Source organism: Ranitomeya imitator, chromosome 1 (assembly GCF_032444005.1).
Source record: "Ranitomeya imitator isolate aRanImi1 chromosome 1, aRanImi1.pri, whole genome shotgun sequence".
Classification (NCBI taxonomy): domain Eukaryota; kingdom Metazoa; phylum Chordata; class Amphibia; order Anura; family Dendrobatidae; genus Ranitomeya; species Ranitomeya imitator.
Window position 1 is genome coordinate 443,629,994 of NC_091282.1, and position 12,230 is coordinate 443,642,223.

The 12,230-nt window shown below is 38.7% G+C and overlaps 1 protein-coding gene across 8 annotated transcripts in view; it reads right to left on the reverse strand.

The window, feature by feature from the left end:
* Positions 1–12,230, reverse strand: part of RFX3 (regulatory factor X3) — a 436,417-nt gene that overhangs the window by 55,920 nt on the left and 368,267 nt on the right. For all 8 annotated transcript variants that reach the window (XM_069764135.1, XM_069764125.1, XM_069764169.1 and 5 more), the window contains one exon: positions 1,491–1,603. In XM_069764135.1, coding sequence (XP_069620236.1) covers positions 1,491–1,603 — 113 coding nt within the window. The remainder of the gene's footprint in view (positions 1–1,490; positions 1,604–12,230) is intronic.

Genomic DNA, 12,230 nt, shown 5'->3' on the forward strand with positions numbered 1-12,230 from the left:
CCAGAAGCTTTTTTATTTTCATTGGCTCCAACTTAAAAATCTAGGATTATATTTCTAAAGGGACGCCTCTGAGCACTCCATTGTAAATGGCAGCCAATCTTTTGTTGCTTTTTCAATACTAAAATGAATAATAACATTTAATTTGAATGCAATCATGTTTTTACTCCACTTCTTTGAACATTTCAACATTTTTATTCCCTGTTTTTGGAGGCACTGCATTTTGAAACTTTACTTTTAAGCATCAATATACATGACTCACCCAAATGTGATTTTCTATGATAAACAAAAAACTCCAGTACGATATAAAATAAAATTGGAACAGTCCTGAACTCTTCAGATTTCACAAATAGCTTTGTGATGTTGAAAATGAAGTTAGCTATAGAGAATTTGGAAATTATTAAAATGGAATCATCTTATAAAAGTGTGGATTTATTCCTCATTGCTAAAAGTTCAGCACTCTTTTAGGATTCTCGTTTTATAAATGGTACAGTATATATTTTGCAGATAAAAAAAATTTGTGAAAAGCAAAATGTCCAGCACTTTCAAAGTGGAAATCATTGGAGAGATTTATACAAGTCTTAAAATTGCACATGCTGAGAAACTGCTTCAGGAAATGCTCCTTATTTGAAGAGTTTCTGTAAGAATTTTTTTGATTTTTGAAGCGTTTCCTGAAGCAATTCTGAAGAGCTTTTCAAGCATTTTCTCAGTATTTTGCAGCATTTTCATTGGTCAGAGCATACTTTTGGAATATTTTCCATCAGAACCCATTTCAAAACAGTGACATGCACTTTCTTTTTTTCCCACCAGGCACTTTTGAACCCCTAAAGTGGATGGAAAATGCTCAAAAGATTGAACTTATAAGCAATAAGACGTTTTTACAATAGAAATGAATAAGAAGAGTCTTTCAAGTGGTTTTTGGGTAATTTTTCAGGCATGTTTTGGACTCCTCAAAAAAACTCCATTTACCCTGAGATTTTTTGCAAACAGAGTCTTTTGAGGAGTTTGTGGAGAAAAAACTCTCCAAATCCTCCTCTGAATCTTAAAAGTCCTTCAATAATTTGATATTCTGCTTAGCTCTTGCTCCGAAAACTCTGCAAAAAGACTCTGTGTATGCATAGCCTTACATTGTCCTTGTGGAAGAATCTTAAAAAAAGAACAAAATACCACCAGGTCAAATCAATGGGCTAAAAAACAAATGGAAATGTTCCTCTTGTAACCCAGGTATAGATGACTACAATAACTTGGGTACATGGGACTTACTAAGGATTATAAGCAGCATGAATAGTTCAGACGGTATTATGTGTGATCTGAAGAGGAGCATAGCCCCCTTGGATATGAGACTTCATTTAACCCTTTAACTAAGGTCCTCCCTCATACGTAGCAGTAAGCCTATAGAAAAGAATTATCTAGCATAAGGAAAACACAAGACAGTAAATAAATTGTACGGTAGTGAGGGCATAGTAATTCTAACAAAGACAACATAGTCTTACCTCACAGTGCTCCCGATAAAGAGTCTGCAGTGACTTGATATCTTCAAAGGTTGTACCATCTGGTAGAGAAGATATTTCAACTTCTGCAAACTCTGGAAGTGCTCTAGACGCATCTGTTGCCATAACAACATAATGGAAGAAAGATATTGTGGATGGTGCCAATTAAAGCTTCATTAGGAAAATATTTAAGAAGCATAGCATAGACAGACATTGTAAAAGGTCAAATTACTTAATGAGCAGAGGCTGGCAAGATTTTATTTTTATTCTTTTATTAATGTTGTTATAAAAAATAGATAATATTTTTTAAACAAATGCTGCGATATGATATGTGTACCAATTGAAAACATATTCACAAACATCTATCTTCCTTATGTAGCTGGTTGCACATAGCACAAGGCCATTCTATACGTCATAATTAAGAATAATCTAGATAAATAACTGATATTGGTAATGGTGTGATAATATAACCTTTACTACTCTCTAGCATTATTTATTAAGCTTACATAGAAGTGAAGAGTAAGCCTAGTTTTAATCTTTTTTTCATAAATAAATAGCACACTTGAAAATAAGAAACATTGTAATATCTTTTAACAGAAAAGTTCTGTAACATTTGACTTCAGTGAATACGGACTTCATTACAGAGATAGGCGATGACAGTATGTGCTCATAATGCTCCACGGAGAGGGAAGGGGAAAGGATGAGTAGGAGTTAGCAGCAAATATAGACATACTGCTGCAAGTTCTCTTGAAATTACATTCTATGGAGAGGGGAGATGATGAGGAGGAGGAGCTAGAGACAAATATAGACATTCTGCTGCAAGTTCTCCTAAAATTATGCCCTATGGAGAGGGAAGGGGAGAGGATGAGGAGGAGCAGGAGACAAATATAGATATTCTGCTGCAAGTTCTCCTGAAATTATGTTCTTTGGAGAGGGGAGAGGGTGAGGAGGAGCTAGAGACAAATATAGACATTCTGCTGCAAGTTCTCCTAAGATGATGTCCTACGGAGAGGGGAGAGGAAAGGATGAGGAGGAGCTAGAGACAAATATAGACATTCTGCTGCAAGTTCTCCTAAAATTATGCCCTATGGAGAGGGGAGGGGAAAGGATGAGGAGGAGCAGGAGACAAATATAGACATTCTGCTGCATGTTCCCCTGAAATTATGCCTTATGGAGAGGGGACGGGAAAGGAAGAGGAGGCGCTAAAGGCAAATATAGACATTCTGCTACAAGTTCTCCTAAAATTATGCCCTATAGAGAGCGGAGGAGAAAGATGAGGAGGAGCTAAAAACAAATCTAGACATTCTGCTGCAAGTCCTCCTAAAATTAAGTTCTACGGAGAGGGGAGGGGAAAGGATGAGGAGGAGCTGGAGGCACATGTACACATTATGCTGCAAGTTCTCTTGAAATTACGTTCTACTTAGAGGGGAGGCAAAAGGATGAGGAGGAGTTGGAGGTAAATATAGACATTCTACTGCAAGTTCTGCTTAAATTTTGTTCTACAAAGAGGGGAGGGGAATGGATTAGGAGGAGCTGGAGGCAAATATAAACATTCTGTTGTAAGTTCTCCTGAAATGACAGTTACACTATAAAACAAAAAAAACATTAACGTGCAATGGTATATTCATACTCTTTTTTTCTTGCTTTTTTTACCAGAGCTATTTTGCCACGAAAAATGCAGCATTTTACTATCCCACCAAAGTGTATTTCATTTCTTAAATCTCATGCACCTTACTATTTTTTTACTTGCAGATTTGAAGATGTTTGAAAGTGGAAAAAAAGCATGAAAAACGTACACTATAACAAGGTAAAAAAGCAAATTTTTACAGCAGTTTTCCTGCCACTGTCTGCAGCAAATATGGTACTTAACGTGTGCACTAACTAACTGTCAATAGAGAATATCCTTTGTCCTCCTCTCTCCTCTCCATAGAATCTTATCAATAGCAATTGTCATCTCCTATATCTGAAATGTTAAAATGTGTCTTCACTGAATACAGATTTTACCATTGCATACAGAGTTTACAAAGTCAGAGATCAGTCCTAGAGGAGAAAGAAGCCAATTTTTGTGATAAAATATGTTATAAAGTTTCTTATTTCTCTCATCTTCATCAGATGACGTCCTCTTCTGGTCTTCACGCTGCAGCTCCAGCGCAGGCTTACTTTGTTTGCCCTGTTGAGGGCAGAGCAAAGTACTGCAGTGCGCAGGTACTGGGCCTCTCTGACCTTTCCCAGCACCTGCGCACTGCAGTACTTTCCTCTGCCATCAACAGGGCAGATAAAGTACAACTGCGCAGGAGCTGTGGCAGGAAGCAAAGAAGAGGACATCATCGTATGAAGATGGGAGGCGCTGGACTCGGACCAACAGCGGGAACGCCCCTGGGTGAGTATAATCTAACGTCTTTTTCTCATCTTTCAGGTTACATCGGAGGCTTATCTGCAGCATTCCAGAATGCTGTAGATAAGCCCCTGATGCCGGTGGGCTTACCTCACCCACGGTTTTGGGGGTGACAAGTTCCCTTTAAAAAGAATTGAATAATTGTTGAACCCTTTCATGACGACGTGATTTTCAATTTTTGTGCTGAGTTTTCTCCTCCCTTTCTTCTAAGAGTCATAATTTTTTTAATATTTGTCCATCAATATGGCTATATGATGGCTTTTTTTGAGGGATGAGTTGTACTTTTGAATGAGAACATTGATTTTACAATATAGTGTACTTGAAAATGAGAAAGAAAAACTCCAAGTGGGGTGAAATTGCAAAAAAAGTGCAATTCCACAATTGTTTTTTGGGTTTTTATTTACCATGTTCACAATATGACCTGACGATATGACTCCACAGGTCACTATGAGTATGCAGATACCAAACATGTATAGGCTTTTTTTCTATTTAAGTGGTGGAAAAAATTCCAAAATTTGTAAGAAAAATGTTTTTTTTTGCTTATGTCACCATTTTCATTTTGAGAGATCTGGGGCTGTATGAAGGCTTATTTTTTGCGACTAGAGCTAACGTTTTTACTGATACTATTTTGGGGTAGATACAATGTTTAGATTACCTCTTTCGCATTTTATTACAATGTTCTGATGGACAAAAAAATACAATTCTGGTGTTTTGATGTTTTTTCTCGTTATGCCATGTTTTATTTTTTTTTTTTTAAATTTCCACAATTTCCACTGACTTTAATAGTCCCCTTCGGAGACTTGAAGCTTCAATCATTCGAGATTCACAATGACAGGTACTTCTGCTGACCCCTGGCTTTCATGCCAACCCATCAGCACTCCACGATCACGTGACAGCCCGGGGCGTTGATGGGCGAGATTTGTGATGCATTTCTGGCAGGTGCATGTTAAATCTTGCAGTCAGTGGATTACAGCAGAATTTAACAGGTGAACAGCAGTGGCTGTTAATGGCATTTGATGGCTGACAAAATCAGCCACTAAGTGAGGGGAAAGATGTAGGCTCAGCGTTGGAGCCCGCATCAAAGGCAGGGACACGACCTTTAGTGTAAATATATGTCAATGGTCGTGAAAGGGTTGAAGGGGTTATTCAGAGAAAATATATTTGGTTGTTGTCCAAGTAATAATTAAAGGGAAGCTGTCATGATGAAATTTGTATGTGACCTGCAGGCAGGATGTTATAGAGCCAGAGTAACTGATAAGATTGATAAACATTTTTGTAGGAAAGTTTCAGTAAACCCTGCATTTTATTAATAGATGTCCTTGGTGTTTGTACACAGTACAGATAGTCCAGTGGCAATCTTATTCAGTTATTTGTAGTTTACCCTGTGCATGCAGAGATAGCTGTCAATCACTGAGTTGGACCACCCACTAGACTCATGTGTAAAGTTGTGCTCAAAAGTTTACATACCCCGGCAGAATTTTTGCTTTCTTGTCCTTTTTTCAGACAATATGAATGATAACACCAAAACTTTTTCTCCACTCATGGTTAGTGGTTGGGAGAAGCCATTCATTGTCAAACTACTGTGTTTTCTTTTTTTAAATCATAATGACAACCCAAAACATCCTAATGCCCTGATCAAAAGTTCACATACCCCATTTCTTAATACCGTGTATTGCCCCCTCTAACATCAACGACAACTTGAAGTCTTTTGTGGTAGTTGTGGATGAGGTTTTTTATTTTCTCAGATGGTAAAGCTGCCCACTCTTCTTGGCAAAAAGTTTTGGTGTTATAATTCATATTCTCTAAAAAAACTTCCAAGAAAGCAAAAATTCTGCCGGGGTATGTGAACTTTTGAGCACAACTGTATATGAACTCAAGGGATTTCAATGAATAAAATACAAGTTAAACTGAATCTTTCCCAACAAACCTAAATATAATACTGCTCAGCTGCTCCTTTTTTATAACATGCTGCCCACAGATTGGACTTTCTGCACATGGCAGGTTCCTTTTAATAAAACCTACTAATATACTTTCATTCTGAATACAATTCCCTTAGCTCACACTTCCAGCGTTATTTTGCCCCAGCTAGTTGACTGGATTTTTTATTGCTAAGCCAGCATAATGTATTATATAACATATGTGTATTATATAACATAATAATAGGTTTATTATATGGCATGTATCACATTGAAAAACTGAATGTGACAGCTTTGATCGTATCTTCAAACTATAATTTCTGCCATTTAGACTCTATAACCTATATTTTTAACCAATTCTGTCTATGCATCAGCTGTGATAAACAAAGAGGTTGGCTTAGCTACTGAAATGAGCAAGTCAGTCATTTCCCCTCATATACATCACCAGCATAAAGAGAAAAAACTAAATCTATCATAACAAAGCCAGAAGACAGGTTTTGGAATTGGGACATACACACGTGGTCAAAATTGTTGGTACCCCTCATTTAATGACAGAAAAACCCAAAATGATCACAGAAATAACTTGAATCTGACAAAAGTAATAATAAATAAAAAAATCTATGAAAATGAACAAGAGAAAGTTACCTTTTGAGGCAATCACTGCAATCAAACGATTCCTTTAACTGTCAATGAGACTTCTGTACCTCTCGACAGGTATTTTGACCCACTCCTCAATTGCAAACTGCTCCAGTTGTCTCGTGTTTAAAGGTTGCCTTTCCCAGACGATATGTTTCAGCTCTTTCCAAATATGCTCAATCGGATTTAGGTCAGGGCTCATAGAAGGCCACTTCAGAATAGTCCAATGTTTTCCTCTTAGCCATTCTTGGGTGTTTTTAGCTGTGTTTTGGGTCATTATTCTGTTCCAAGACCCATGACCTGCGACTGAGACCAAGCTTTCCGACACTGGGCAGCACATTTTTCTCTAGAATCCCTTGGTAGTCTTGAGATTTCATTGCAACCTGCACAGATTCTAGACACCCTGTGCCAGATGCAGCAAAGCAGCCCCAGAACATTACAGAGCCTCCTCTTTGTTTCACAGTAGGGACAGTGTTCCTTTTTTGATATGCTTCTTTTTTCAATCTATGAACATAGAAAAACGGAGCAAAAACATCCATAACACCATAATTAATAAAAAGGTATAACGTTTATTAAGTGGTTTTATCAAAAATACATCAAAATAATACCAACATTATCATCAAAAAGTACCAACTAATGCTGGCGGTGCAATGAGTGCTGTAAGCACTCTGCACACACAGGACGGAAATGGAGAGGAAACATGTTGATAGCCAAAACACAAGGAGGAATAGACATAAAGTCATATATCACATGTATCATCCTATCATCCCTAACACTAGCCCTTTAACACCACTTGTTATTAAGTATAGGGTCCCACCAATCGCTCCTTAATATAGATAGCACAACAGCGTGGTGCCTATAATGCATCAAAGAATTGTATCCGGCTTACCCATGGTGGTTGCTAGTAAGGGTGTCTCCTCCTAGTGTGGCTCCCCTGGACGCGCGTTTCGCGTATATCGCTTTCTCAGCAAACCCTGCAGATAGCTGTTGTGCTATCTATATTAAGGAGCGATTGGTGGGACCCTATACTTAATAACAAGTGGTGTTAAAGGGCTAGTGTTAGGGATGATAGGATGATACATGTGATATATGACTTTATGTCTATTCCTCCTTGTGTTTTGGCTATCAACATGTTTCCTCTCCATTTCCGTCCTGTGTGTGCAGAGTGCTTACAGCACTCATGGCACCGCCAGCATTAGTTGGTACTTTTTGATGATAATGTTGGTATTATTTTGATGTATTCTTGATAAAACCACTTAATAAACGTTATACCTTTTTATTAATTATGGTGTTATGGATGTTTTTGCTCTGTTTTTCCGTACTAATCCTTGTCTGGAGCAATCCTGGTTTGCTAGCGCCTGCTGGGCGTGTAGGAAGAGCTAGTGCTACTCGCTCTTCATTACTATTTACTTCAGTGCTTCATGGTTTTGCTATTAAATCTATGAACGAAGACCTGATATGCCTTGCCAAAAAGTTCCATTTTTGTCTCATCTGTCCATTGGACATTCTCCCAAAAGCTGTGTGGCTTGTCAACATGTAGTTTGGCAAATTCCAGTCTGGCCTTTTAGTGATTTTTTTTAAACAATGGTGTCCTCCTTGGTCATCTCCCATGAGGTCCACTTTTACTCATACAATGACGGATGGTGCTATCTGACACTGATGTTCCTTGAGCTTGAAGTTCACCTTTTATCTGTTTAGAAGTTTTTCTGGGCTCTTTTGTTACCATTCATATTATTCGTCTCTTTGATTTGTCATCAGTTTTCCTCCTGAAGGCCACGTCCAGGGAGGTTGGCTACAGTATGAATAATATGTGCAATTGTAGTCATAGGAACATCAAGCTTCTTGGAGATGGTCTTATAACTTTTACCTTTAACATATTTGTCTATAATTTTCTTTCTAATCTCCTGAGACAACTCCTTCCTTCGCTTCCTCTGGTTCATGTTGAATGTGATACACACCATGTCGCCAAACAGCACAGTGAGTATCTGCAGCCCTATATACAGGCCCACTCACTGATTCCAAAATTGTAGACACCTGTGATGGGAGTTAGTGGACACATCATGATTTAACAAGTCCCTTTTGTCACATTATTTTCAGGGGTACCATCATTTCTGTCCAGGCCTATTTCATGAGTTGTATTTATTCTGTGGAAGCATCGTTGAAAAGCAAAGTCTGACTATCATTTGTTCATTTTCATAGATCTTTTATTTATTATTACTTTTGTCAGATTCAAGTTATTTCTGTGACCATTGTGGGTTTTTATGTCATTAAACGAGGGGTACCAACAATTTTGACAACATATGTGGAGGTAGTATGTAGAATGAAAGCAGATTAGTAAATGTTATCATTCTTCCTAACAACTTTCTTTGTTAAAGGACAAATCCTTTAATAGATTCCATAATTATGTGTATCAAACATGCAATAAAACCACAATGATTATAACGGGTCTGGTCTGGAGAAATAATAATGGTGATGTCCTTGCATGCAAACATCTACAGTGAGGAAAATAAGTATTTGCATACACTGCCAATTGTGCAAGTTTTCCCATCTACAAGAATGGAGAGGTCTTTAATTTTTATTGAAGGTACACTTCAACCGTGAGAGACAGAATCTAAAAATAAAAACCAGTAAATCACATTGCATGATGTTTACCTAATTAAATTGCATTTCATTGCATGAAATAAGTATTTGATCACCTACCAACCAGCAAGAATTCTGGCTCTCACAGACCTTTTAGCTTTTCTTTAAGAAGTCCTCATACTCTGCACTCATTACCTGTATTAATTGCACCTCTTCGATCTCGTTACCTGTATAAAAGACCCCTGCCACACACTCAATCACACTCCAACTTCTCAATCAAGGCCAAGACCAAAGAGCTGTCTATGGACACCAGGGACAAAATTGTAGACCTGCGCAAGTCTGGGATGGGCTACACGACAATAGGCAAGCAGCTTGGTGAGAAGGCAACAACTGTTAGAAAATGGAAGAAACACAAGATGACTGTCAATGTTCCTTGGTCTGGGACTCCATGTAGGATCTCGACTCGTAGAGTAAAGATCATTTTGAGAAACGTCGGGATTCAGCCCAGAACTACACGGGAGGACCTGGTCAATGACCTTAAGAGAGCTGAGACGACAGTCTCAAACATTACCATAGCAATACAATACGCCGTCACGGATTAAAATCCTGCAGGGCACGCAAGGTCCCCATGCTCACGCCAGCACATATCCAGGCCCTTTTGAAGTTTGCCAATGACCATCTTGATCCAGAGGAGGCATGGGATAAGATCATGTGGTCATATGACACCAAAATAGAACTTTTTGGTATCAACTCCACTCCAGAAGAAAGATGAGTACAACCCCAAGGATACCATCCCAAAAGTGAAGCATGGTGGGGGAACAGTCATACTTTGGGGGTGCTTTTTTGCAAAAGGGTCAGGACAACTGCACTGTGTTGAAGGGAGGAAGGGAGGATGGATGGGGTCATGTAAGGAGAGATTTTGGCCAACAACCTCCTTCCCTCAGTAAGAGCAGTGAAGATGGGTCATGGCTGCATCTTCCATAATGACAACGATGAAACACACACAGCCTACGCACCTAAGGAGTGGCTCCATAAGAAGCATTTCAAGGTCCCGAAGTAGCCTAGCCAGTCACCAGACCTGAACCCAATAGAAAATCTTTGGAGGGGGCTGGAACTCAATGTTGCTTAGAGACAGCCCCAAATCTGAAAGATCTGGAGAAGGTCTGTATGGAGGAGTGGGCCAAAATCCCTGCTGCAATGTGTGTAAACCTGGTCAAGAATTACAGGAAACGTCTGACCTCTGCAATTGCAAACAAAGGTTTCTATACCAAATATTAAGTTCTCTTTTTCTAATGTATCAAATACTTATGTCATGCACTAAAATGCAAATTAATTATGCCGAAATCATACAATGTGATTTTCTGGATTTGTTTTTAGATTCTGTCTCTCACAGTTGAAGTGTACCTATGATAAAAATTACAGACCTCACCATTCTTTGTAGGTGGGAAAACTGATAGGGAATTTAGATTATGAGCCCCATCGGAGACAGCGGTGATAATGTGTGCAAAACTGTAAAGCGCTGTGGAATATTTTAGCTCTATATAAAAATAAAGATTATTATTTATTAGATTATATAAAAAAACTTATTTGCCCCACTGTATGCTTCTAATCACCCTTAGGTCTCATTCAGATGCCAGAGAGTCATGAACTTGCTTTATCAACGCGTTTCAATTATAGAAACCAAAGTCATTATAGTCTATGGTGCTATTCACATGTCCATTTTTTTTTTTTGCATAGACATGTACATTTTTTCACGGATCAAAATTATCCATATTACCCTATGGTTCCATGAAATTCACGACATCGCGTTGATGGCATCAGCGTGCTGTCTGTGATTAACATTGCAATGGATGGAAGAAGCTTTGCATTTTATTTTGATCAGTGAAAATCACCGATGAATCAATGATGGTAAAACTGTCACACTGACAAAATACTGATGGAAATCAGATCCAAAACACTGATGAATAACAGTCCCTGTTTTTACGTATGAGAAAACCACAGGGGTCTGAATGAGGTCTTATACATCATTCACATCTCTCTGGAAGACGTTTTTAAAGTTTAGCAGGTACAGTTGTATTTTGTTGTATGCTATTATTAAAAAATCATCTGTGGATTGACTTTGATGTCCTCATAAAGACTGTTTAGACTGCAGAGGATAAGAAATCCTGTCTGATAAAGTGGAGAGCTGTAATAGTATGTGTCAGCAGCGGCTCACTTGTCACATTTCCAGCAGGAGATGAACACTAGGATTCCCTCTCTCATTGTTCTAGCTCCCTGCAGGCTACCACAAATGTAAGACTCAGAGGCTGTGAACTCAGGGTTCCGCAAGACGGAGAACTAAGAAGAGGACCAAAGAATGGCTCTGTGGGTGGTAAGCGAAAGCAGCCGCGGAAAAGTCAACGGCTATCGGAAGATAAAAGTGCAAAGGGATGCATCTACGAACAAGCCTGTGCTTCTAAAAAGAGAATCACACCGAAAATGCATACAATAAAAAGGACAACAGAGTGTGCTTAAAAAAAGATAGAAGAAAGCTGAGAATAAGAAACTTGGCGACATGGGATTTCCAGATGCCAAGCTCCTTAGTAACTACAGGGCACTTGGTTCTTTGTTAAAGGGTACCCCCACTTCAATAATAGTGATCTGGACTTACACTACTCCGAACGGATCGTCAGATGTTTTAAACATCATCCTGCTCTGAACAGCAATTTCCCTGCTGCCCATTCGGGCATAATGATGTCAAAAAGCATTAAAAAGGTTGCTGAAGAATTAAAAACAGTGCCACATCTGTCTACTGGTTGTGTGTGGTACTGCAGCTCATCACTATTCACGTCGATAGATCTGAGCTGCAATTCCAGATATATACCATGGACAAGTGTGGCAGTTTCTGGAGGAAAACAGAGGGATTATCCAAGATAAAAAAATCACTTTAAGAGGATTACCTGTTCAGGACTTGTAAGAACAGAAAGCAGCTGTAATATTCTTAAATTGAATGAGCTGTAGCCCTATGTATGTAAAGAAGGTGGCATGGCTTGAAGGGAACCTGTTATCAGGATTTCCCTCTAAAACCTGTTGCCACCACGTTCTTTAGCCTTTTAATGCATTCCTAACAAGCCCACTATATACCCAGGCAATGGCATATACCTAAAAAAAAATCTGTAATGTTATCCAGCACTGCATTATAATGATGACCGAGTGGTCTGAAGGGTGTCTGTGATC